This window comes from Chaetodon auriga, chromosome 20, assembly GCF_051107435.1.
Source record: "Chaetodon auriga isolate fChaAug3 chromosome 20, fChaAug3.hap1, whole genome shotgun sequence".
In the NCBI taxonomy this organism is placed as follows: domain Eukaryota; kingdom Metazoa; phylum Chordata; class Actinopteri; order Chaetodontiformes; family Chaetodontidae; genus Chaetodon; species Chaetodon auriga.
This window is the reverse complement of record NC_135093.1, coordinates 9,937,855-9,961,608: the sequence shown is the minus strand read 5'-3', so window position 1 is coordinate 9,961,608 and position 23,754 is coordinate 9,937,855. Positions and strand designations below refer to the sequence as shown.

General features: G+C 43.1%; 3 protein-coding genes across 5 annotated transcripts in view; 1 reads left to right on the top strand and 2 right to left on the bottom strand.

The window, feature by feature from the left end:
* The window catches only part of pde6c (phosphodiesterase 6C, cGMP-specific, cone, alpha prime), a 30,424-nt gene extending 6,996 nt beyond the window's left edge, over nucleotides 1-23,428 (bottom strand). The window contains exons 1-17 of one of the 2 annotated variants that reach the window (XM_076759751.1): nucleotides 23,378-23,428; nucleotides 22,664-22,890; nucleotides 22,422-22,529; nucleotides 21,368-21,523; nucleotides 18,486-18,539; nucleotides 17,994-18,138; nucleotides 17,447-17,592; nucleotides 16,897-17,069; nucleotides 16,471-16,594; nucleotides 16,243-16,314; nucleotides 2,798-2,950; nucleotides 1,521-1,610; nucleotides 1,288-1,428; nucleotides 1,104-1,178; nucleotides 890-954; nucleotides 481-547; nucleotides 234-281 (exon numbers count right to left, since the gene is read on the bottom strand). In XM_076759751.1, coding sequence (XP_076615866.1) covers nucleotides 234-281; nucleotides 481-547; nucleotides 890-954; nucleotides 1,104-1,178; nucleotides 1,288-1,428; nucleotides 1,521-1,610; nucleotides 2,798-2,950; nucleotides 16,243-16,314; nucleotides 16,471-16,594; nucleotides 16,897-17,069; nucleotides 17,447-17,592; nucleotides 17,994-18,138; nucleotides 18,486-18,539; nucleotides 21,368-21,523; nucleotides 22,422-22,529; nucleotides 22,664-22,852 — 1,806 coding nt within the window. In that variant the 5' untranslated portion in view covers nucleotides 22,853-22,890; nucleotides 23,378-23,428. Of the gene's footprint in view, nucleotides 1-233; nucleotides 282-480; nucleotides 548-889; nucleotides 955-1,103; nucleotides 1,179-1,287; nucleotides 1,429-1,520; nucleotides 1,611-2,797; nucleotides 2,951-3,911; nucleotides 4,583-16,242; nucleotides 16,315-16,470; nucleotides 16,595-16,896; nucleotides 17,070-17,446; nucleotides 17,593-17,993; nucleotides 18,139-18,485; nucleotides 18,540-21,367; nucleotides 21,524-22,421; nucleotides 22,530-22,663; nucleotides 22,891-23,377 lie in introns of those variants that run through there. The other variant, XM_076759750.1, reaches the window with a different exon arrangement.
* rbp4 (retinol binding protein 4, plasma) lies at nucleotides 3,865-10,911 on the top strand. 2 transcript variants are annotated; one of them, XM_076759752.1, is made up of 7 exons: nucleotides 3,865-4,316; nucleotides 4,435-5,050; nucleotides 8,305-8,407; nucleotides 8,663-8,799; nucleotides 8,923-9,029; nucleotides 9,706-9,918; nucleotides 10,247-10,911. In XM_076759752.1, the coding sequence occupies exons 2-7, from the start codon at nucleotides 4,926-4,928 to the stop codon at nucleotides 10,264-10,266; spliced, it is 705 nt and encodes a 234-aa protein (XP_076615867.1). In that variant the 5' UTR covers nucleotides 3,865-4,316; nucleotides 4,435-4,925; the 3' UTR covers nucleotides 10,267-10,911. The 2 variants fall into 2 exon arrangements, with proteins under 2 accessions (XP_076615867.1, XP_076615868.1); XM_076759753.1 differs by lacking the exon at nucleotides 3,865-4,316 and having other exon boundaries at nucleotides 4,964-7,993.
* cep55l (centrosomal protein 55 like) lies at nucleotides 13,590-16,227 on the bottom strand. The gene is made up of 2 exons (XM_076759754.1): nucleotides 15,775-16,227; nucleotides 13,590-15,641 (listed from the first exon to the last, which is right to left on the bottom strand). The coding sequence occupies exons 1-2, from the start codon at nucleotides 15,847-15,849 to the stop codon at nucleotides 15,429-15,431; spliced, it is 288 nt and encodes a 95-aa protein (XP_076615869.1). The 5' UTR covers nucleotides 15,850-16,227; the 3' UTR covers nucleotides 13,590-15,428.
* Nucleotides 23,429-23,754: the final 326 nt, after the last annotated feature.

Sequence of the window (23,754 nt, the reverse complement as noted above, 5' to 3'; positions counted from 1 at the left end):
GGAGACAGTGAAATATAATATTTAGACCACACATCCCCAGGTTTAAAGCCAAGCTCCACTCTCCTTGAATTCAGGCATCAAAACAGTAGGATATTTACGGCCTTAATGTGTGTGAATATATTAAAACTGATACAGATGTGTATTCTATTGTGTGCATAGGTGAAATCAGTGAGGGACATCATGGTGGCTGTGCACAATTCCTATATGTGGATAGACAGTGAACGTCTCCTCACCTGGAAGGTGAAGAAATCATCTGCAGCCACGTTCATCATGTTGCAAATCTGCAGGCAGTAACATGAAAAACATTAAACTCTGGTATTCAAAGTACTGCAATCCACATACCACTCGCTTCTTTCCTTCACAAAAATGTAAGTTTGCCCGCGTTAGATGTCATTTCTCTGTGCCGATTCCATTTTCAGTCTGTCATAATTTTAGTGATTCTGGTAATGAGGTGCCCTGCAGCAGCTGCGAGAGACTTACAAAGCCATTCTCTGCCACGTAGGTCGGTAGTCCGCTAACCAGAGCCCAGTGGTCTGCAGGCGGACCACTGAAAAAGAGAAACATATAGTGCTGTGAGCTGGAGAGAGCAAATTATTCCCTGAGAAACAAGTGAAACAGTGGTGGCTCTCTCAGAAAAGCCCAGAATTGTCAGTAGTCAAGCATGAATGCTTCATGAATTTCAGAATATGATGCCTCTACTTTCTTAGCTTTACATTTTCTTAATTTGTGGAGTGTGAGATCAGATTCTTACTAAAAATTAGTTAGGACTTTTATTTTGAAATGACATTTCATAACGTCAATAATACTATACATCACTGAACCAGTTCTGCTTTTATGCTGCATTTTGAAATGTACTGTGTTGGTCTGATTTGTAGCTAATGCTGCTCACGGTATGACTTTGATTTCTTCTTTGGCTTCCAGGAGGTAGTCAATGATCTTGTAAAAGATGACTTCCTGCACAAAAGGCAGACGCCTGTTAGAAATTATTGATCATCCTCTAACTCAGTGAGACAATAGAAAAGTTAGACAACAGAAAAGATGAAGAGAATAGGATTTAAAGTAATACAAAACTGAATAAATGAGGAGAAAAACGAGTTTATTACCCTGCCGTCTGGCGTTTTTGGTCCTTTATAGGGTTCCACGTCTCCCAGTTTCACCGGCCATTCATCATAGAATTCCTGCAGGGGGAAAAAACACAGAGGATAATAGTTTTAAGTTATTTATCCCCATAGCCATGAATGCTATTCAATCCTGTCTGTAAAATTGAATCTATTCTGCAAAACCAACCTTCTCTTTGGTCATGTCCAACAGACCCACTGAGTATCGCTCGCATTGCAGATAGGTCCTTACAGTGTAGAGCGCTTTGTGGAACTGTCTCTCAATGTCTGTCAACTCCTCAAACACTTTACTGGCTGACCAGAGCAGCACCTGCAAGCCATGAGTGCAGGTAATTAAATGTTTAGCGACACATCACACATTCATTGTGCATTAGACCAACAGGTAGCTAATGGGAGGTTTACCTGACTCCTTCTGGACTCCACATTGAACATGTAGGCTGTGTAATGCTGCAGGGCGATGACTTGAGCAAAGTTCATGTACTTGTGGAAGAGCTAAGGACCAAATCAGATTAGAGGTTTCATTTATACACAACAGTAGATTAAACTTTTTCAGAGCACAAACAGGCTGCATTTCCCCCAGCAGAGATACCATTTATCATATTAAGTGAATGAAAAAGGAAAAATATGGTGGGTGCGTCCTCAGAAAACTGCTCACAGATGAGGATCTGACATCAGTAAATGCTCACTTAAACAAGGTTCAATCAATGTTTGGCTCATCTTTACACATATTACACATCTTATGCATGTGGATTCACAGAGAAATACATTTCATAGTTAGAAATCTTCCATTAAACTCGCCATTACCAGATCTTTTGATGATAAATCAAGTAAATATGAGTCTGTTCAACTTAAATACTGCAGTTTACATTTTGAGGATGCAAGATATTTACCCAGCAGAGATAATATGTAAAGAAAAAGAGGTGCAAACAATCGTCCTCTCTCTGTCTATGGGTCCCTCGCACAGAGAATGCAGAGATATCAGGCATTGTAATGCATGCTAGCAGTGACAGTCTTTGCCCTGGGCTGGCCATCATTTCCACCAATCCTCTCCTTAGATCTCTTTACTCTCTGTTTTTCAGCTTCAGTATAACTGAGAATCAAACTCAATAGCCTGTAAAAACATCATTTCCATCTGACCCAGTTCAATCTTTTTGTAACTGTGCCTCAGTGTGAGTTTATAGCCTCTGAATAATAAGAGACAGGAGTGAATGCTCTCTGATACAGACTACAGAGATAACACATTCCCAGTTAAATCATTATGCCTTTTTTTTCCCCAAGTTGAATGCTCAAAAGCAACCGCAGCAAGGCAGTCAGGTCTGATTGGCTCCCACTGACATAATGGGAGTGTTTTGCACCCTACTGATGAGATGTAATTACAGCAATAATCTTTATTTAGTTGCAAATTTCAAATGGCAGAGTGCAGCCTTTTTTTTTTTTTAAAGTAGCAGACAAGCAATTATGACAGGAACAGAAAAATTCTTGCAAAATAGTGTGTATTTTAGCTGCTTAAGACCAGGAAGACTTTGTAATGATAGCATAATGGTCAGATTTAGTTTTACTGTGTGAGACGGTCTGTGTCTGCCATGCGTGACAGTGTCCAGAACACAACCCTTATCCAGCTCACTCTGTAAATCACTACTGATACGAGTGAACGGACACGTTTAAGTGTGCCTTCTTACCGTCTCATCCTCTGCAGAGAACGTATCAGCTCCTATTTTGTTTAGTGCCATGACGACTCCAATGCACTCTTTTTCAGCCACCAGAGGGAACGTGAGCATGCATTTCGTCTTGTATCCAGTCTGTTTGTCCACAAAGTCACAGAACTTTTTATTCTGCATTGAGAGAGAGAGAGGGGGGAAAAAAAGTTCATGTTTGGCAGAAAACAAAGGTTGGATAAAAAAAAAAAAAAAAAAAAAAAAAAACCAAAAAAAAAAAAACCAACATCACTGACACACAACACATTCACAGTTTTTCATTTCATCCTGTGCAGGTCAGTGTTGTTTTCTGTCCGTCAGCATGAAAGATTCATTTTCACAATGTATCAAACGCTGATACATTTTTCAAAGACAGGGCAGGTGTGCTCTTTTAAATAAATAAACTATGATTTGATCATCAGTATTCTATTATTGGCTGCACTTGGCTGCGTTCACAACGTGGGCGTGCGCAGCATCAGATTCTTCAGATTTGATAATCCGATGACGATGCAACTGAATTGAACACATGACAATAATCTTAAAAAAGGATCTGCTGAGTTTTCATAAATCTTGTTGCATGCGAAAAGTGACACTTGATATGATAGATCATTTAACGCGAAATAAAACCTTTTCCCCAATGTTTGATCACTAATTCTGTATCAGTGATATATTTCAATGACAATAATTGAAGATATTTTCAAAGCAAATATTGCAAGAGCCTCATCATGTATGTTAGGCATTAAAAAATACAGAGATACAAAACAAAGTAACGACAAAAGAAACTTTGTGCATTTTATCACATAGGTGGTGGTATGTTGCTAATCTGCGCACATTTATAATGAAACCACGACTTCTTTAGAGGCTTATTTGCGCAGCTTCAGTCCAGCAAATGACCTTCAGCCAACAAATTTAAGTTTACAGCACTGAATTAAAGTCAGTTCAGCTCTTTTTAACCACCCACCAAGCCCACAGAAGCAATTTCCTCTACTAATAAACTCTCATCTCAACGTAATTTTTTTGACAGCTTCACAGTCACGCACACACAACCTTCTAGGAAAGCGCGCGCCCTACAGAGCGCGCGGACTGCGCTGCCTCTCACCGCTGATACGTCGGGAATGTTTTGCGGCTTTTTGGACTGTGCGGTGAAACCGACAATCCCCATGTCGAGAGGGAACACAATCTCAGCCTGCGGATGGACCACGTTGGCCTCGTACTTGGACGTTGGCGTCACGTCAAAGAGGGAAGTGGCCAGCTCAGGTATTCCGTTCCTGGCCCGGCACAGGTAAAAACTGACCCTGTCGGCCTGCAAGATCAGGGCGACCCTCTGCAACACTTTGTGAAGGGACTGTTCCATCGGCCCCTGTTTCTGGAGCTCCTGGACCAGCTCGAAGATGATGGCGGCCTCCTGGACAGAGTTCACATCCTTGAAGGAAGCGGTGTCTTTGACGTCGACCTGCGCGGAAAAGGCGGCGGACAGGGCCTCCGCGCGCACCTTCTTATCAAAGTATTCTTTGGCGAACTGCGGGTTGTTCTCCAGGTATTTCTCCACGCTGTCCTTGTCTGCCATTTTGAACTGATGAACTGTTGTTTTTCTGTGTGTGGTCCCGTTGTCTGTTTCACAGAAGCATCACCTTGCAGGGACGTGTAGGAACGCAGAGCGGAGCGGTGCCGTGGCCTACAGGGTCGTTTGGATCAGTAGCATCCGTTTGTGCATCCTCCTCCGCGGTCCCCGAGGGAGTCTCTAACACATCCCGTGTCCTCCGATGGACAGGACAGGAGTGAGGCTTAGAGGCTGAAAGGATCAAAGTGGCCGCTAATTAATGTGACGTCACCACATTAAAACCCCTGTCCTAAGCGTCCTTAACCCGCAAATCCCCACGCTGATCATTTTATATCGGGCTATCCTCCCCATCTGAGGGCGGAGGAGGCTGGGAGCGAGGCTGCTCTCAGATCAGATGCCAGGTGGGATGCGTGGGGCCGCATGAGGAAAGGATGGGATCAGGACCGTGGGGAAATGACCAAAAGACCAACAGCTGTCCTGCCTCATTGGTCCAGGGGGGTTTCACAAGTCCCCTTATCCCCTATGCCTGAAACACACACCAGGACACCTTAAATGCACTTGGTCCAAACACCGCCTGCTGAGTTGGAGCTGTGGAAGCTCAGGTCCCTTCAATGTTTGCTGAACAGAGCTGCTTCAGTTTTCTGGAAGCCGGTGATTCACACCAGCCTACTGTTCCAGTTAAGCAGTTCCATTAATGTGTCATCCCTGTTTTTAAATGTATTTAAAGGGACATGATATCAGCTTTCCCAGCCTCAAATAACCTCCAAGTGAGCCAACCCTACATTACCACTGTTCTATCCTTGTTGTTGTTGCTGCGGCAGAGGAAGTACCTAAATAGTGTCTGCTGCTGGCAGTGATGGTGCTCCGAGCCATAATGGTCGCCAATCTAATGCTCTAAATGTGTAGGGCCTACCTGTGCGCTCTAATTAAACCACCATCATCGTGGAGGTATCAGTCCGAGAACTGGAAATTGGCCAATTAGTGAGACCTGGATGTCTGAGAACAAGGCCCTAAACAAAGATGGCTGGCTATTATTAACTAAGTGCACTGTCTGGTTAGCTGTTGGCAGGCTGGGAAGACAAGGAGTTCTCCACTATTTTTTGCCGTGTGGATTAAGGCAAGCTTATCAAGGGAGAACTACAAAAGGTGTGTGTGGGTGTGTGGATGTGAGGTGGCGTGGAAATAGATAAGAGCAGCCCATTGCACGGTGGGGGAAACTGGTCGGACGAGGACAGACGGATGAGGCAGCCAAATGTGATGACGACCATGATGAATAAGGAAATATTCCTGATAGTCAATTGCAGTGATTGATCAATGATGTCTTTCTAAGAAGTATTTTTGTGATTGTGTCAGTTTTTATCAAATGTATGTACTCAAAAAAAGGGATTTTTATTCATTTTGTGTGTTTTGGGCACCTGTTAAATTGAGACGATGTAACTTTTACTCAACAGTGGCCCCTGTGGCCTCAAGGAGAAATCACAGGATGACGGCATCTTGGATTTCTCTTCGTTTTCCAAAATTCAGTTTAGTCAGTTGCTTTAAAGACGCTGTCATTCAGGGGAATCGACTGCAGAAAACTGTAGTTTGCTAGCATTAGCTAACATTAGCCACCATACGCTTCTGGTCATACTAGACCACGAGGAGCTGTATCACCAAAACATACAAGTGCATCGAACTGAGCACTTTACTAAACTTTACTGCTTAAGAATTCAACTTTTCATTTCTAAGAGGAACAACGTGACATTTGGTCTTGCACAGGTGCACAGTCTCGCTTTAGACAACAGAAAAGTTCCCAAACTTTGCCTAAGTTACAGCTCTTCTGTTACATTAAATTAAAACTAATCAGCTGGTAAAAATGCCTCAAGTGATGTAATAAATCAAGTAATTACCAGTTTATAAACTACACCAGCACAATCCATTTCAATCCAATCACCCTGCAGCAATACCATCTTTGTTGACAGCGTTGATTCAGCTCTTTGGCACTTCAGGCCGGCGGTGTTGTCTGATTGGATTGCATTATATTGGGTTTGTGGACTAAGTACTTACTTTGACTAAATTGCCCTCTTTAAAGCTCAGAACCCCAGATGGAAGCAGTGCATTCAGCCACCTTTTGCCCAAATCTCAATTTTGTAGGGAATCATTTGGGATTTCGAGTGAGTTTTACACCCCAGCAAAACAAGAATCTGACTCCTGCTTTAAGCCTGACATATCATTTACCACTATACTGCCCCAAAACATTCAACGCATGCACAAACCAGTGAAACATACATCGATTCTTGGCCAATTTTTACGATTATGAAATGTTGCGCGGCCTCTGGCCAAATTCCAGCCGCTATTATTTCTGCTGAAAATGACTGATTGCGCTGTTTTCGACTGGCCAGGCCCGTGGTTATGCAAGCTGCAGATGTTTGGCAGTGCTGTGCTCTTTTATTCAACCGAGCCCTCAGAGGGCCGGTTACATGATCTCAGTGCAAAACAACAGCATCCATTTATAACATTCTGCCACAGTAAATTTAAGTCCGATGAAACGCAGACTTGTGTTACAGAGTACTTTAGTTATTTCTCATAGCTTGCTTGTACTGTGAGTGATGCACATGGTAACACCGGAATAAAACTGACACAAGTAGTTTGACCCTGGTGTTTGGGAAAACAGCATGTTTTTTTAACTAGGAAAGAAAGAGGTTCTTGTGTATGAGATTACATCAGCTTAAGCTCAGTAGTCACAGGAACACAGTGCACACTACTTTCACCAGTGCTACAAACACCATCATAAAAATCCACGATTAATCCCTGATTGATCCCTTAAATGACAACAATGCTCAGAGAGGCCGGGGTAGATTTCACTGATGAGATCGCATTATTCCATCGTCACCATGTGGTGTTTGGAACTGCAGACTTTGTGCTGAGACAAAAGTGATGATTATCTCTCTTTCACATTGATTAATTTCTGCTGCGAGTGGACTTGAGTACCCTGTCTGCTGTTTATACAAACACAGTGCTGCTAGTTACAACGGAGTCCCCTGACAGCATCATGAAGTCAATATCTGATGCAATAACATGGAAGCGTGCAAACTTAATTTAGGACGTTTTATTTTAGTATATTCTAGTAATAAGAGAGGAGAAAGGGCTGAAACATGCATCTAGTGCAATCTAGAGGGAGCGCAGGCCATGCACTCAAAAACATTCCACTCAGATTTGCAACACTAAAGCTGTAACTTCTTGCAAAAACAACCACTCGCTACTTTGTGTTCTCAGCGTGCGTGTCTAAATGTGTTTGTATCTACACATGCACCGTATAGCTCGTTCCAGATGGTCTTGGCTTTGCTGGTGGTTGCTTTCATAAGCCCAAGAGCTCCTCAACAGTTCTGACAGGAAAGCACATTTTTGGGGAGGGGGTATGGAGGGGCGGCCGGCCAAATGTGCATAACACACAAATCAATAGGACTGGGTCCTGCAGTTATGTAAATGTTTGTCCAATGGAAGGCAAGCTAGAAATGGGGAGAGCAGGGGAGGGTCAGATCTCCAGAAGTCATTGTGCAATACTCGCCAACTGTATATAAGGCCACAAACTGACAGGAAAGGAGAGGATCTCTGTGAGCTGTCCACATTTTGATAACCAGGTATGCATCGTCAGTGGAGCTGTGTTTTTACTAAGTGAATGATTGGTGCTGCTGCAAAATATCCTTTTTCTTTAAATCATTTGGATTCCTTTGCTCAAAGTGGGGTTATTTGTGACAAATAGTTTGTAGCACATAGGGAAACATTTTGTGGACTCTTATTACACTTCGCTTGACTTGAGGACTTGAATGGAAATGTGCTGGCAATGTGGCTGACGAAAGAGTCGCTGTCCCCTGCTGTGCCTCCTTCTCTCAAACTGTCCCTAACCAACCACTTGTCTTTGTTTCTGTCCATTTTCTTTCCTCTGAGGCAGAATGCTGCGGTACGTTGTGGCCCTCTGTCTCGTGGCTTTGTCCTGGGCACAGGACTGCCAGGTGGCCAACATCCAGGTCATGCAGAACTTTGACAGGACCAGGGTGAGTTGAAAGTATAACTGTTATAGTTAAGTTCTTAACTTCTAAGATCATATTCACATCCGCTTTGTATTATCCAACATCACTTTTCTTTAAAATTAAACTGTGTAAATTTAACTGCAGATCTTGGATTTCTTACATCTAATTTCCTCTGTAGCCTCTGTATCCCTGCTTTCACTTGAACTATTCTGGGTTTTAACTTTTAATGAAAAACGTGGCGGTGTGAAGTGGCCTTACAGGTGGATTTCTTTCTCATAGTACGCAGGGACATGGTATGCCGTAGCAAAGAAGGACCCAGAGGGTTTGTTCTTAATTGACAACGTCGTGGCCCAGTTTCATGTGGCAGAAGATGGTACAATGACTGCCACTGCTAAGGGCAGAGTCATCATCCTCAAGTGAGCTCTCTTCTTTCTTCTGAAGTGTTTACCATGCTGAAACCAGTATGCTTTCCCTCCTCTGCATCGCCTCCATTTTGTCTCATATCTTTCACAATGTCCTCCTCCCTCTTTGACCTCCAGCAATTGGGAATTGTGTGCCGACATGTTGGCCACCTTTCATGAAAGCACTGACCCTGCCAAGTTCAGGATGAAGTACTGGGGAGCAGCGTCATACCTGCAGACTGGAGGTGAGTGGTGGGACACGTGCTCCTGAACATTAAGAGGAACTCATTTGAATATCTGACTGGAATCTGTTGGTTTCTGGGCACAACAACAGTTTCAGTGAATGTATGACCAGGCAACTTGTGACAGGGAGTATTTTGACCTTCAGACAACTGTTTGATTTAATTTAATCTTCAACTGCAGCACTTGGTTCTCTGTGACCTCGACACAGACTGCTGTGCTTTTAACTGGATTATTATCCATATTATCGCGTCAGCTGTTGACTTGATTATGCCACCAAGGGACGCCTTTGTAACTCCCAGCGTAGTGTTTGTATAAACGGTGGATGGAGTCCACTTTAAACAGAAAATAATCAATATGAGAGAGAGATAGTCACATCTTCTCTAAGCTCAAAGTCTGTCATCAGTCAGCGATGGTGGGATAACATGAGAGTCAGCCAAAAACACACACACATGTTTTTTGTGTACTTCTGCACGTGTCTACAAATGACAAGTTCACACATCCCTACCCCAGTTTGAACTGAAATAGCTGCATCTTGTGAGCAAACAAATACTACCATATGGAAGCATCCAAGCAACTCCGAGACATAAAGACCTTGTGTATTGTGCATTTCATGAGAGTTTGTTCAACAAATCATCAGAGGATGGTTGGTAAAAGCTGTCACACCCTTCCCTTTCTCAGATGATGAGCACTGGGTCATCGACACTGACTACGATAACTACGCCGTCCACTACTCCTGCAGAGTAGTCGACGAGGATGGCACTTGCCTGGACAGCTACTCCTTCATATTCTCCCGTCATCCGGCCGGTCTGAGGACGGAGGACCAGCACGCTGTCAACCAGAAGAAGCTTGAACTGTGTCTGCTGGGCAAATACAGACGCGTGGCACACACTGGTGAGTTGAGCTCATGTGTTTATGCAGTGGTTTATTGATCGGTGCCTTTGGTCAGTCAGTGTCATTCGATAAGTGTGAGACACCAGGTGAATGATTGACTGAGTTGTGTAAGTCCTCGTGATCTCTGTCTAACTTGATGAGCTGATAAGATGGACTTTATATCTTTTAGTAGTAAATCCTAAGTATGACCAGTATTGTTACAGCTGCTATACTTTTAGCATATTTTTAAGATAATAAGATACAAGATTTTAGCAATCATGTGTTTGTGCTTTCATGCTCATATGGTATTTTGTAGTAAGCAACATATTTTCTCTCTTTTCCACTGCAGGCTTCTGTGATAGCAGCTGATCTGTCGACAATCAGAAAGCTTCTTTTTGAAGCCCCCCACCCCCCCTCCGTTCCTCTGGGACTGTTCGCCCCTCTGCTGGTCTTGGACTGAATCCCACCAGAGTCCTCTCTCCTCCACTGACTTTGTCTATCTGAACTGAGAAAGTAGTCCATTCTTTATAAATACACCAAGCAATGGTGAACTATAAACTGTCACAATCCACATGACTGCACTGTAAATAGAAAGGAAAGATGATTGTTGATGCTGGTTTGTTGCCTTAAATTTGCTCATCAGCATAGGAGACCCTGCTCTCTGGTTCCAGTGAGAAAAATATCAGATCCCCTAAAACGTTTGGAGTTTTTTCAGGCCAACGTGACAAATAATCGGTTGTGAAAATCTATTTTAAGTGAAGCTGAACTCTTTGCATTATTGCAGCTCTGGAGCATGACCACCATGTTTACTGAAACAAAAACAGGTTCACAAGCCACTGGCTTTGCTTTTACACTGAAGGACTTACAGTATCTTGTAGCACAAAAGCAGATATTGCTAAGAAACCTTAATACACACATATATAGTCATGTGCTATAGGCATACTAGTGTGGTTGTCTCTTGATTGTATGATGTATACTTCTTGATCCAGTTTTTGAAATAAAACATTCATTCCGTGCAGGCTCGTTCAATTTTTTATCGCCTTGAAATATTTATCTGTATTCCTGGATTGCAAATAATGAATTCATGTTGTCTGACTTTGGATTCGGTCAATCAAAATGGATAAAAATCCAAGTACATGCAGTCATCATTTATCAGTGCAAATAAACTACATCAAACAAAAACAACGGTGTGCAACGAGCTTCCAGCAACACCTTCCTACGCTGTGACTGAGAGCCTAATACGCCAGCTCTAATGGGAAACTTTTAATGAATATATACATTATATACATTACATATATTCAGTATGCACATCATTATGTATGAATAACATTTCCACAGAGGCACACTGTCATTGACTGACTTGCTGGTAGTATGTGCAGCTTAGAGCACCTCAACACCCTAGCTGTCAGTTTTTGGCTGACATGCTGTGACGTGGCTCCATGGATGGCAATGTCCATCTGTCTGTTGGTGGTCGGCGGAGTATTGACTTCACCTGTAGCGCCACCAGCAGGAGAGGTGTTCAAAAGACTGACTGAATGTTTTCTATGAGACCTGGTTACTTTCTAGATTAAGCTGAAATCATCTGAATCATTTACAGTGTGAACCATCAGTACAGTAACACACTGATGATGCTTATTCTGTTCACTATCAAAGTACAGTTAAATGAACACCGGCCAAGACACACCAAGCTCAACATGAGCATTTATCTCAGACAGGCAAATGTTTTCCATTAATTTAGCAATTTTTATTTCAGTCTATTTAGTAATTGAGGAAAAGTTAAAAACGCTATTGGTCTGAAAGTACACTGATGTGACAAAGCAGACAAACAACTGTTGCATTGGAAGGAGATTTACATCTTTATTGCACATTTTGTACAGTACAGTGCACAGAAAAACAACTTTGGAGCACATGATTAGAATAAAACAAAGACAACTTTGAAAAACACACAGCAAAATGGACAAAAATTGGTCAAAACAATGTGATTTTCAGCTCACACTTTTAACAGACACATGATAAAACAACTGCCTAAAAGATGGCAGTATACAGGTGCTGTTCAATGAATTAGAATAATTTGAAATGGTGCACTCATTACATTTTTGGAATGCATTTTTGTGCAGAAAGCAAATCAGGTGTTCACCGCACCTGTCCTACTCGTTAGAGTAATCACAGAACTCGTCACCTGTAAAAAAATTAGCTCAGCTGAGCTTTCCAAAAGGCCCATTTAGGCTGTTTGACTGCGACACTGTTGTTTCATTGAATTAGAATAATGGAGAAACTGTTTCATTGAATTAGAATAAATGCTCAAATTTTTGTTTTCTGTGAAAAGTGTTCACTGTGCAGTATAAAGTCAGGGTTAAGTAGAATTTCTAAGTTGTAAAATCAATCATGGGTAAGCAGCGCGACCTCTCAACCGGAATAGTGGCTCAAATTCAAGCCCTTCGCCAACAAGGCCTGACCCAAACTAAAATTGCTAAGCAGCTCGGCATCAGCCAGTCTTCTGTCTGCAAAGCTCTCAAGAAAAACTGCAGCAAGCGCACCAACTGTTCCGCCGTCCGAAAAACATCTGCGCGCGACAACAAGCAGCTGAGAAAGATCGCAGTCAGCAACCGGTTCAAGTCCACTTCCGAGCTCACCAACTTGTGGAACAAGCAGACCGGTGCTGACGTCTCCAGATCAACCACTTACCGTCGTCTGCGCGAACTCGGCTTCAAATCTCGCGTTCCAGCAGTAAAACCGATGCTGAACAAGAAACAAATGGAGAAACGGCTGAAGTGGGCCAAAGAACACCGCGAGTGGACTGCTGAAGACTGGCAGAAAGTGGTCTTCAGTGACGAGTCACGCTTCTGCATCTCCTTCGGTGACCAAGGTCCTCGTGTCTGGCGTCGTGGTGGCGAAACCTACAACCACGAGTGCCTAAAAAGATCCGTCAAGTTTCCCCAGAGCGTTATGGTCTGGGGATGCATGTCCGCTCGGGGTGTAGGGAAACTCTGCTTCCTCAAGAAGACTGTCAATGCTGCCGTATATCAAGATGTTCTGGAAACGTTCCTGATTCCGACTGTTGAGGAACAGTTTGGCGAAGAAGACTTCATATTTCAACAGGATCTTGCACCAGCTCATGCGGCAAAGTCGACCAAAGATTGGTTCGCTAAAAAACAGCTTCAAGTTTTGGCATGGCCAGCCAATTCGCCTGACCTCAATGTCATTGAGAACGTTTGGGCCATCGTCAAGCGGAAAATTCGCGACAGAAAGCCGACTACGCTGGACCAACTGAAGCAGAACATCGCCACTGCCTGGGAAGCTGTGAGTGCAGAAACTTGCAACAAGCTGGTCACATCGATGCCGCGGAGACTTCAGGCAGTCATACAAGCCAAGGGGGCAGCCACAAAATACTGAGAAAGTGATAATTGTACAGTAATTATAATAAAAATTATTCTAATTCAATGACATGGTTTCTCCATTATTCTAATTCAATGAAACAACAGTGTCGCAGTCAAACAGCCTAAATGGGCCTTTTGGAAAGCTCAGCTGAGCTAATTTTTTACAGGTGAAGAGTTCTGTGATTACTCTAACGAGTAGGACAGGTGCGGTGAACACCTGATTTGCTTTCTGCACAAAAATGCATTCCAAAAATGTAATGAGTGCACCATTTCAAATTATTCTAATTCATTGAACAGCACCTGTAGCAGTGTCTATCTGTCTTAAGTCTATCTTGTCATTGCCACATTGCCAAGGCTGCAGGCACCTTAACCCCTTTCCCCTGCCACGAGGACCTTCACTAATCCCCTGCCTTAAATAGTTTAGTACAAGGAATTAAGTCATGCAATCTCATTCCAGCCTCACAGGGCCGCAGGCTCGAAAAGTCAAGGTGGAGATGGGAGCGAGCTTCACTCGAACAGGGACGAATACACGGACAACCTGGCACCATGTGACCAATTAAGCTCCAGGAGGAAGTGTGTAAGGTCTGGTTGAGTTTAGGCAAATCAAGCTATGTGGTTAGAGGAAGATCTTGGTCATGGTTACAGTCGCATGTTTGCAACACACCAGACAGAGAAACACTGCCACACTTTGTAATGGAACACAAACACTGGGAATGTAATAGGTAAAAACATGGCAGGAGACGTTTTGTCTAAAATCACCACTGACTATGATTGTGGTGGAGAACACAAAGAACCTGGAGCATAGAAATATTTTTCCCGACTAATTTGTCCTTCACCTCAATACTGCCAAAACAGCAAATGACCACTGTTGCTTGGAGGTAAGAGCAATGTCAATATACCTTCAATATTACACCTGCTGAGGAAAATGTTACACAAAAAGGTACTAACCACTGAAACGAGGAGTGGAGCAACAGTGTGGAACACATGAGGAAAGGTTGTAAACATTCATACAGAACACAATAAGGAGGTACCTCCCATGATGACGCGACAATGGCCATTATAAATGTACAGTAATACATATTTATCATTGGTTACATTTACCGAAGGAAAATAAAAGCTTTCATTAAAACAACAGTAGCTCACTTGTACAAGAAAAACAACCCAAGAATAAATAATTTCATCTAAGGCACACAAAAATAAAGAGCTTCACAACAAGAAAAACACAACTGTGCTACAAAAAGGAGCAGGAGGACAGCAGAAATAAACATACGGAGGGAGTGTGACAGCTTTGGCCTGATGGTACGCCGGAAAAGAATCAAACTCGTTCAATATGAAAGACTTTCAAATAGTTTTCAGGTGATTTAGACACGAAATCTGCAGCATTATAAGAATGTCCCTTGATTCCCATTTATATATATAAAAAAAAAATAAAAATTCAACTTGTGTATTTACTGAGAACTAAGACAGTCTAGCTGTCTGGATCTTAATCCACTCTGAGGCAAAAGGAACTATTTGAATACGTCTTGGAGCGAAGCCAAAACGACGATTCACTGCAGCCTGTTGTGGTGATTAAACGATGTTTGTGGAAACCGCACAAACTTTCATGCTTATTGAACGTATCATATATTTGCATCCAGTGATCATTATGACAGCAGGAGTAGTATTTCAAACTAATCACCTTGCATGAGGTCTCAGCCAATTTGCAGCTTTCATCAGCTTTTGGAAATTAAAACAGAGGGCTGGTTGGTAGTCTTCCAAACGAGTTTAAAAATATCTCTCGCTCACCGTTGATGCTGTGCTTGTGGAATCAGTGTTGTTTTTCAAAGTCGAACATGGCGAATGTACTAAAGCCGCCTGGCTGTGGCTGTCAGGTGTTCCTTCCACGCCACGCAGGTGTTTTAACTACGCTGCAGGGGGTTTCTGCAAAGGATGGGATCGAGGCCAGTGGTTCCCACCCTTTTTGGTGTGTGACCCATTACAAGGACGCGGTGTTTGCTTGATACCCAGGATCACACACTGCTTATCAATATGGCCAATATTTCCCCTCCCTTTACTATTTGAAAAATACATTTTTTGCCATCTTGCTGCCTGCTCGGGTTCAGAGGGGTCTCTGACACCCAGGCTGAAAACCACTGATCCACACCCTCCTCTAGCTCAGGCAAAGCAGTAGTCGATGTGTGCCAGGAGCTCCCTGTGGCGGCTGGTGGGATAGGGAGCCCGGCACTTTGGGCACTCCAGGAAACTCTCATCCAGGAGGTTGGCGACTTTCGAGGGAGATGTGGGACCGTGAGGGTCATTGATAGTAAGGCGCTCAAACTCCAGGCTGTTGTAGGAGCTGGGCTCTGAGAAACGGGCATTTGGCGGTTTCTGAAACACACAATATTCCTCTTTGATGCACAGAAACTTTTCAGATTTGGCATTACGGTAAAACCATTAATTACTACTGAATGTATGTAAGAGTTACGGTGACCACGCGGTTATGATGTGCAGTAACACTCACAGCAGACTCCAGTTTAGCAATCTGATCTCGGGCCTTGCGGAGCTCCTTCAGCACCTTATGTAACTGGTGCTGCATGCTCTGACGATCAATCTTTTCATTCTCAAAGTCCTTGGCAGAGAGCTGGATCTTAGGCGGGGGAGAAATTTATATGAGAAGCAGCGAGCCAAGAACTCACTGTACTTAAAATGCACAACTGGGATCAGTATGGATTTCACTGCTTTTAAGAAACCAGAACAGTTACATCTCTATGTGCTACATACTACGCAACAGGACTGAGGTGACAGATTTTAGGCTCATAACTGGGCGGTGAACATTTCTTGTGTGTCATTTTTATCTCAGTGTTTGCTTTGAACCCTCATTTCACACAAAGCAAAAAGACGGCGCTGCAGGTTGGGATGATACAGATGTTGTCTTGGTTTAACTTGAAGGGCTCGACCGTTTCTCATTAAAACACATTCATGGTGTTACCTGTTGCTCCAGAGCGGCGATTCTCCTCTGCTCTTCATTTTGGCTCAGGAGAGACTTCTGCAGCATATTTACCTGTCAAGGCCAAATTAACAGTAATACAACATTCTGCAATTAATCCTGGAATGAGATTCTTATTCAAACATTGTCAGATATGTGTTCGTGCATCGTGAGTCTTTGGTAAAACTTTCAGGGAAGTGCAGGAAACATGGCGGCGAATGCGAGTGTTACCTGCTGTAGAAGGTCAGCAGATCTCTTCCTCTCCTCCTCCAACCTGATGTCCATGCCCTCCAGCTCCACCCTCATCCTGTCTGCCCGCTCAGACGATGCCTTCCTCTCCTCGCACACATCATGTCTGGATGTAATCCACAGAAACATTCAGAATAATCCTGTTTAGTTACATCGCACAGTGGAAAAACACTAGTCTGGAACAGATTACCCGCGGTTATTGCGAGCAGATTCATTTAAAGGGGTTCATCAACCAAGGTCAGTGAAACAGTTTGTTATATTTTGGAGTTGTGTCCCAATCAATCTGCAGTCTGGCCTTATCCAAACACACGCCTGTGTTTCTCTGCACCAGTCACATTTAAAGTTAACCCGAGTTGATCTGAGAGCAACCTCTGTTCGATTTCTCCAACAGGAGCAGACTTGCTGTACCTGTTGCTGAGTCGCTCGGCCTGCAGCTGTATCTTGGCCTCCTCTAGCTCTCTGCTCCTCTCTTTGTACTTCCTCAGAAAGGACGACAGCTCGCCGCACTTGTCCTCATAGCTCCTCCGCAGCGCTGACAGTTCCTCCTGGAGCCTGGTGACCTCAGCCTGAGCGCTGGAGGACTGCGGAGAAAAAGAAAAGTTAAATTTCAGAACGCTGTGTGCTTTTTGTCTGTTCGTTTCTCTGATCGAGTCCTGCAAATTAATTAGAAAGATGCCTGAATCCAAGGACAAGACGAATTCAACAGGGCTGGTCCGGTTGCATGCAGCAGTAATACAAACGTTTGAACGGAGTGAACGTCAATTAATTTGTCCATAGTTTGATAAGGAGACTGCAAGGTGTCTCAGGAATATGAGCCAGAAGCAACAAGCAGAATAGAAAAATTAATTAGGGAGTCAGTCTTTTTTATTTATTAGACAGGAACAGGAATCCTTACACCTGGAAATTAACTCCCTCTCAGTGATCAAATAGTAATTAACTGAAAGCCTGTAGCATTTACCTGTTCCCTCTGCACACCGAGCTCCTGCTGGGCTCTGGTGACTTGATCTTTCTGGCTCTCCAGATCTTTCTGTAACCCCAACATCAACTGCTCATAGTGGCTCTTCAGCTGAACATCCTTTTCTGGAGCTGCTGAGCTGGCAGGGGCTGAGATAAGACGTGTCAGTAAGCAAATTAAGAAGCTAATCTAAGAAGTTCATCGCAATTAAAATGTTACATTTCTGGTACTAAGCATTGTCTGTGTAGAAGATTCATGGAAGGTTTCACCATTTAATTATCAAAGCCGAGCAGTCCTCAGCGCTGCTGCTGCTGTTAATATTTTTAATTCCAGGATTATTACCTTTCTAATCTTCTCATCTCCTTTTCTAGCTCAAAGGCTGTTGCCTTTTCAGTGCTTAATGTTGTGACTAAAATACTAATATCTGAATCAAACTGCATAGCCTTCCCTATATTCCACTTTCCACATTCAGTGCCGTATGTTTCAGAGCACAAACTTAAGCGTTTGCTGAGTTCATTTGAATTACTTTAACACTTCGTGTACTTCTCACCATCCGAAGTGGCCTCCTGTTTGGTTTGTTGCTGCTTCGCCTGGGCCAGCTGCTGCTCCAGCTCCATCGTGCGGGCGAGGACGGACTGGACGTAGGCCTCTCTCTGCTGGTCGTAGCTCAGCCACTGCTGGTTCTTCTCAAGAGCCTGGTGGTGAGATGCACAAGTCCTACACTGACAAACTGTTCTCCATGCATTTGGACATTTGGGCTGGACACTCAAGGGGAAAAAGAAAAATGTTTTGTTCTATCCAAAAAAGTAACACTCAGCGTGTCCTTTGCTGATAGTACCTTTTGATATTGACACAAAAAAGGGTCCTAGATATTTTGGAAAGATTAATTGATGAACTTCATGGAATGATTGCATTCCCCCGGCGCTGAGCTGGAGTGTGATGGAATGAAAAGCTTCAAATATAAGGCGGATAAGAAAGCATGCACTGAAATTACAAAACAGGCACGCAGAAACACACACAGTAAATCACTGACTGGACTCACGTCTCTCAGCTGATCTTGAACCAAAGCCAAGTCTGCAGGAGGTGCTTGTCCATTCTGTCGAGAGAAAAACATTTCTTTTTGAAATAATCCCAGCGCTGTTGGAATCAACACTTCTGTCTGATCTAGCGGTCACAGAATGAAGCCTTATTTTCAGTCACACTGGTCTCTAAATTAAACAAACTGGATTGAATTAGCAAGTCCTAATAATGAAAAATCTATGCTCTGCTGTCTGCCACTGTGCCTCTTTTGTTTCTGTACATGATTATTCTACACACAGTGCTGTGGACTTTAAAGATGACTGTTATCTACAATGCAGTTCAGGACATCGACATGCTGCTTCTTCAGAGACATGGCCACAGGACCCAGGCCACCATCACTCAGGCCAGTTCCTCGACATCCATCCTGAGAAGACAGTCAGTCATCTCATAACTCTGTGACCTCACCCTGAGGTCTACGTGTCTGATCCCATCCTGCGTCTAAGCAGAGCAGCAGACATGGAAATGATCATCTCTGCGCTAAGGCCTAGTGAGCTTCTCCACTACCAGACAGGCATCATGAGCTTGTCAACTTTTCCAGATGGACTTAAACGTATGTCCCATAAGCTAAGCCTGCTAATGGCTTTTGTGAAGGCAGGAGCCGGGCAAAGGGTAAGTCAGGGGTCTGTTGGTCAGATTATTTCAAGTAATACGAGAGGAGCTCAGCCAAGGGCTTTGAAAGTGGAGAGCATTCCTGGAAAATTTCCTTTAAGACATGCAGGTGAGGAAATCCACTTGCAGTGGCACCTGAAGTCAGCGTCTGTCACTGTTACTGTATGCATACAAATATCGAGTATTCCTATTCATTTGTGTACTTATACACTTTCCAACCTTGAGTCTAAAAAGTAGTGACTTTACAACCAAAGCAGGATTTATGCAAACAACCTGAGAGCATTAAGATTCAAAGACGGTATTTCCAGCTTTGTGGTGACCTTTATGAGGAACAAATACAAGCAAACTTAAAAAAAAAAACAACAACAACAACAACAACAACAAAAACCTGTATCTGTATTCCTGAAGGGCTCATTTTAAATATTAAAAGATCTTTGCTTTACATGAGTGATTGGGTAGTATTGTGGGTATTTCTTACCCTTGACGGCATAATTATTAAAATTAGGCATTTTTCAAACTGAAGACTTTGTATGAACCCTGCTCTCAGCCTGCAGCCACGACTGAAACCACAACGTAACTTCAGCACCTACATTTTTCCTAAGACTGTTTTTGTTATTTAGCAACATTAATTACATAATTACACTCATTTGCCGCAAATGTTTCTTATAATAACATAATAAGAGCCTTTAATAAGGTGCAGCAACTAAGATTTTTACATGAAACACGTCTTCATCAGATTAAAAAGTCATGTTTTATGCTTTATGTCGGCTGATGAAGGGAGATGCCTTCATGCTACCTGCTTTAGAAGATTGATTGAGATAGAAGAAAAGCAGGAGCCGTTACACTGAGGCGGAGCTCCTGGAAAAAAACTGGGTGAAAATCAGCAAAATTAGAAGGGCTTGTCTTCTTCTTGGGACAGAGTTTGAATTGCTTTGAGCCGGGCTTCACTCTGGGTCCCAGAAAGCCCTCTGAGTCTTCAGCCATTTGAACTGCTGAAGCCCTTACTTGTGATTTTGCCACCTAAACCTCTCCAGGAGCCGAGGAGAATCCTGATGACCGCTCTCTAAGGGTGTAGCGAGGGCCTGCTGTGCTCAAATCATCAAAGGGCTGACCGGGAATCAGTGCTGCCTTTTGGTCGGGAATGAGAGTCTACAATTGTGAGGGAACTGAATGGGAACCACGGATTCACCAACGGCAAGGCTTGCACCGATAACTGTGAAAATGATGTTAATTATACAAGTGTGTCTTGGACAAAGATGATATATTATCTTTCAGAAAATTACTGAAAGTGATGTCTGTCTTTACATTTACCACATTTTCTTCTGAGCCATGCATTACTCGCACCTGTCATGACAGTAAAGTGAGAAAGTACTGAGGAAAACGATCAGAGGTCACACAGTGCCACCGAGTGGACAGAGGAATAACTGCATCTGCACTTCCAAACCAGTCTCCTTTCATGCAATGGAGTCTCAGAGCTGAAATGCAATTTAAACCTCTTGAAATGGAGGATATAAATCTTAGGTGCACTGGCTACAGGTGCAAACGACGAGCAGAAGAAACTGCCACACCCAATGTTCAGGAAGTTATACATTCGCTTTTCCCTTAAAGCACATTTCTGTTAGACTTTAGCGTGACTGGAGCTGAGGTCAATGAAACACTAAAATGGAATTTGTTTTTTCAAAAATCTTAGAATTCATCAAAAACATGTCTACTGCATCAGCGCTACAGATAAGGAAAAAGAAAAGCTCGGAGATGGAGGATATCAGAAGAGGAGGCTGAGGACACAAAGCTGTTGCAGGATTTAATCATGGGCCAGGAGGGAAGAATATGCTGTCAGAGGAAAAAAAAACTCAACTAACTTTGTTCATCAGTGATTTCTGACTACAAAGATGTAACTTTGTCCTGTGAAATCTAATTCACATCTACATTTTTTCCCCCCCATTTCTCCACATTTTTGTTACAGCCAGAGGTAACATTATTAATAATATCCCAGGGCCAGTCATCAATTAACAAACATAGGTTGCTGAATAAGCACTGTAATCATCAAAGTCACATCATTAATACTGACCCGCACCAGCTACAGCAGTTAGTCTGACACATTTTAAAGCCAGCGACATCATGACAAGACCCCCGATCACATAATTGGTTGTGTGGAAGAGGGGACAAACTTTCACAGCAGTGCCAACTTTCCTGACTAATGAGAGCAGCATAGAGGCTGTACGCTGGTCCACCTACCACTGCCTGTGTTTCCAGGGACTGGCAGCGGGTCGAAACAGTGCCCAGCTGGTTTTTCAGGTTCTCCGTCTCCTGTGACAAGTTCTGGAACAAGACGTCCCTCTGCTCAGCCTCCCTCCTCCGCTGCTCCAGTTGGGCCTGCAGCGATGCTACCACCTGAAATGCACGGCAATATGAAAAGGAACCAACGCCACTGTGGTTAATTTATTTATTTTTTTTAACCTTTGTTTATGCACAGACAGTTTGCTGAGGATATTTGCTCCTCTCAGAGCAATTGTCTGCCTCACACAGATGACATTACATGGCTGGCTGGCAATGCCCACCGAGCAGCTCCGGTTTTAGCTCTTTTGTTGATGAAAGTTAATGAGGAAGAGGCAAGTGTGATTAAATCGAATTACGCAGTCACAATGTCAAATAGCTGATGTTCCATTTACCAGCGTGCCATTTCCAAGTTTTAGCCCGGTGCCGCTATCACTAGCCGAAATTAGAAAACGATTTCTGCAACAATAGAAAAAGCGATTTCACAAGGATAAGAACCTCAAATAGATAGCATCCATTTCTCCAGCAGCACCATAAACAGCAAAAGGGCATGAATGCTAATGCACACAGAGACCCACTAACGTGAGAGATAGCTGGTTTATAAATATCAAGTGAACAGCATACACACCATGTGTTAGTATGCAGCTTTTGCTGGCTGTCTAAACGTCACTTAGCTGAGCTGCTGTCAAAATGGGATAGAAGCTATTTCCCCCCAACTGTGTTTGTGGCAGCTCAGAGAAATTCTAGCATCGTTGTTTTTTTTGTTTTTTTTTTCCTCCTCTGACAGTTGTCTGAAATGCATATGCCACCAATACAATGCCAAAAAGTGCAACAAATGTTCACGAGTTGAGGAGCACTCTCAAAAAGGACACAGCTGTAGGTATATCTTCACATGCTGGACAGAAAACTGCAGCTTCAGCGTGTCCAAATCTGTTGTTTTTCTTTTTTTTTATGTGTACGTGTTTACAGAGGACTTCTAGCTTGATTTGTGCAGAGACGTGTCATGTGTTCATACCTCTCCTCCTCTAGCTGTCAGCTGCTGTCTCAGTGTTTCTAGTTCCTGCTCTTTAACAAGCAGCTGCTGATTGTTTCTCTCTCGCAGCGTCTCGAGGGAAAGAATCCTCTGAAATAAATCAGCAGAAGATGCCATACGCACATTCAAATACAAAAAAATAAACAGGCAAAAGACAGACATGCAGGAGGTACTGTGGTTAACCCTGAAATCCCTGAACACAACCAAACAAAGGCTGCCCTCACCTCCAGCAGCTTGCTTTTGTCTGAATCGGGTGGTTTGATGTGCCGTTTGGCCAGTTCATCAATCTTTTTCCTCAGGTGAGCGTTCTCCTTCCTCACTTTCTCCAGCTCCGCCTCAGCTTTTGAGGTAGAGCTGCTGGATTTGAAACCCAGCCTGGTGACGAGGGTCTCTTTAGCACCTTTAGATGTCATGGCCGCTTTGTCAGTGTTGAGGAAGTAACACTGGGCGTCTGTGGGGAAAGAAGGCATTCACAGACTGTGGGTTTCAATTTGGCTGTAATCATTTTGACAATAAATGATCAAATTGAGGGTAAAATGAACAGCTCTCAAGCCTTATGAAACATGCCAAAATATATACAAAACTGTTAGCATACAGCCTTGTTACTGAATATCAACATATATATAATATTATGTCATTAATGAAAAAAATAAACACATTGGTCTCTACGATTTTATGTTTATTTAGTTTATCAGTATTAGTTTATTTATTTAGTACCATCATTGTTTAATTGAACACTAAATCAAAATAAATATCTATTAAAAATACATGTCGCTAATAAAGCTGTTTTTGAACGTTGCATCCACCCTCGCACCTGTTTAGCTAAGCTTTTAATAAACTAACGTTACATCGTCTTAATTGAAGGCTGTCCATTTGGATACTATATACTACGAAAACAAAGATAACTAACAAATAAAGACAAAACATTTTACACTTACGGACAAAACAAGGTGGAGATATCCCCTCAAACGAGTCTGTTCGTGACAACAAGACCGTTTTCTAACCAAACGCTTTCGTTTCCTGAAGTTTGAATTGCAGCGCGTTTACGTCATATCCGTAACGTAGAGCGGGGAGTGGGGTGCGTATGTTTATGTCATCCGGGGTGTCTCGAAACGTGACGCGTGAGGCGGTGCAGTACAGAAAATATAGCGATTTTTAAACTTGTCTGCAAAAGCAAGGCAGAATACTGCAATTTTTTACTATTCCCCGACACGTACTCCAGTTTTTATAATCAAATGAATTAGAAAGGTACTTTTTTCCAGCTTTTTTCGATCCTCGATGACGGACCGATCTCCTCCGCCGGACTGTCCGTTGC

Bases quoted from the DNA above. Each gene is read 5' to 3' on its own strand.
- cep55l (XM_076759754.1), bottom strand. From the start codon at position 15,849: ATGCAGCACCAGTTACATAAGGTGCTGAAGGAGCTCCGCAAGGCCCGA. The intron at 15,642-15,774 runs GTGAGTGTTACT...TGTGTGTTTCAG, and splicing joins TTGCTAAACTGGAGTCTGCT to AAACCGCCAAATGCCCGTTT.
- rbp4 (XM_076759752.1), top strand. From the start codon at position 4,926: ATGCACTTGGTCCAAACACCGCCTGCTGAGTTGGAGCTGTGGAAGCTC. The intron at 8,408-8,662 runs GTGAGTTGAAAG...TCTTTCTCATAG, and splicing joins AGAACTTTGACAGGACCAGG to TACGCAGGGACATGGTATGC. The intron at 9,919-10,246 runs GTGAGTTGAGCT...TTTCCACTGCAG, and splicing joins CAGACGCGTGGCACACACTG to GCTTCTGTGATAGCAGCTGA.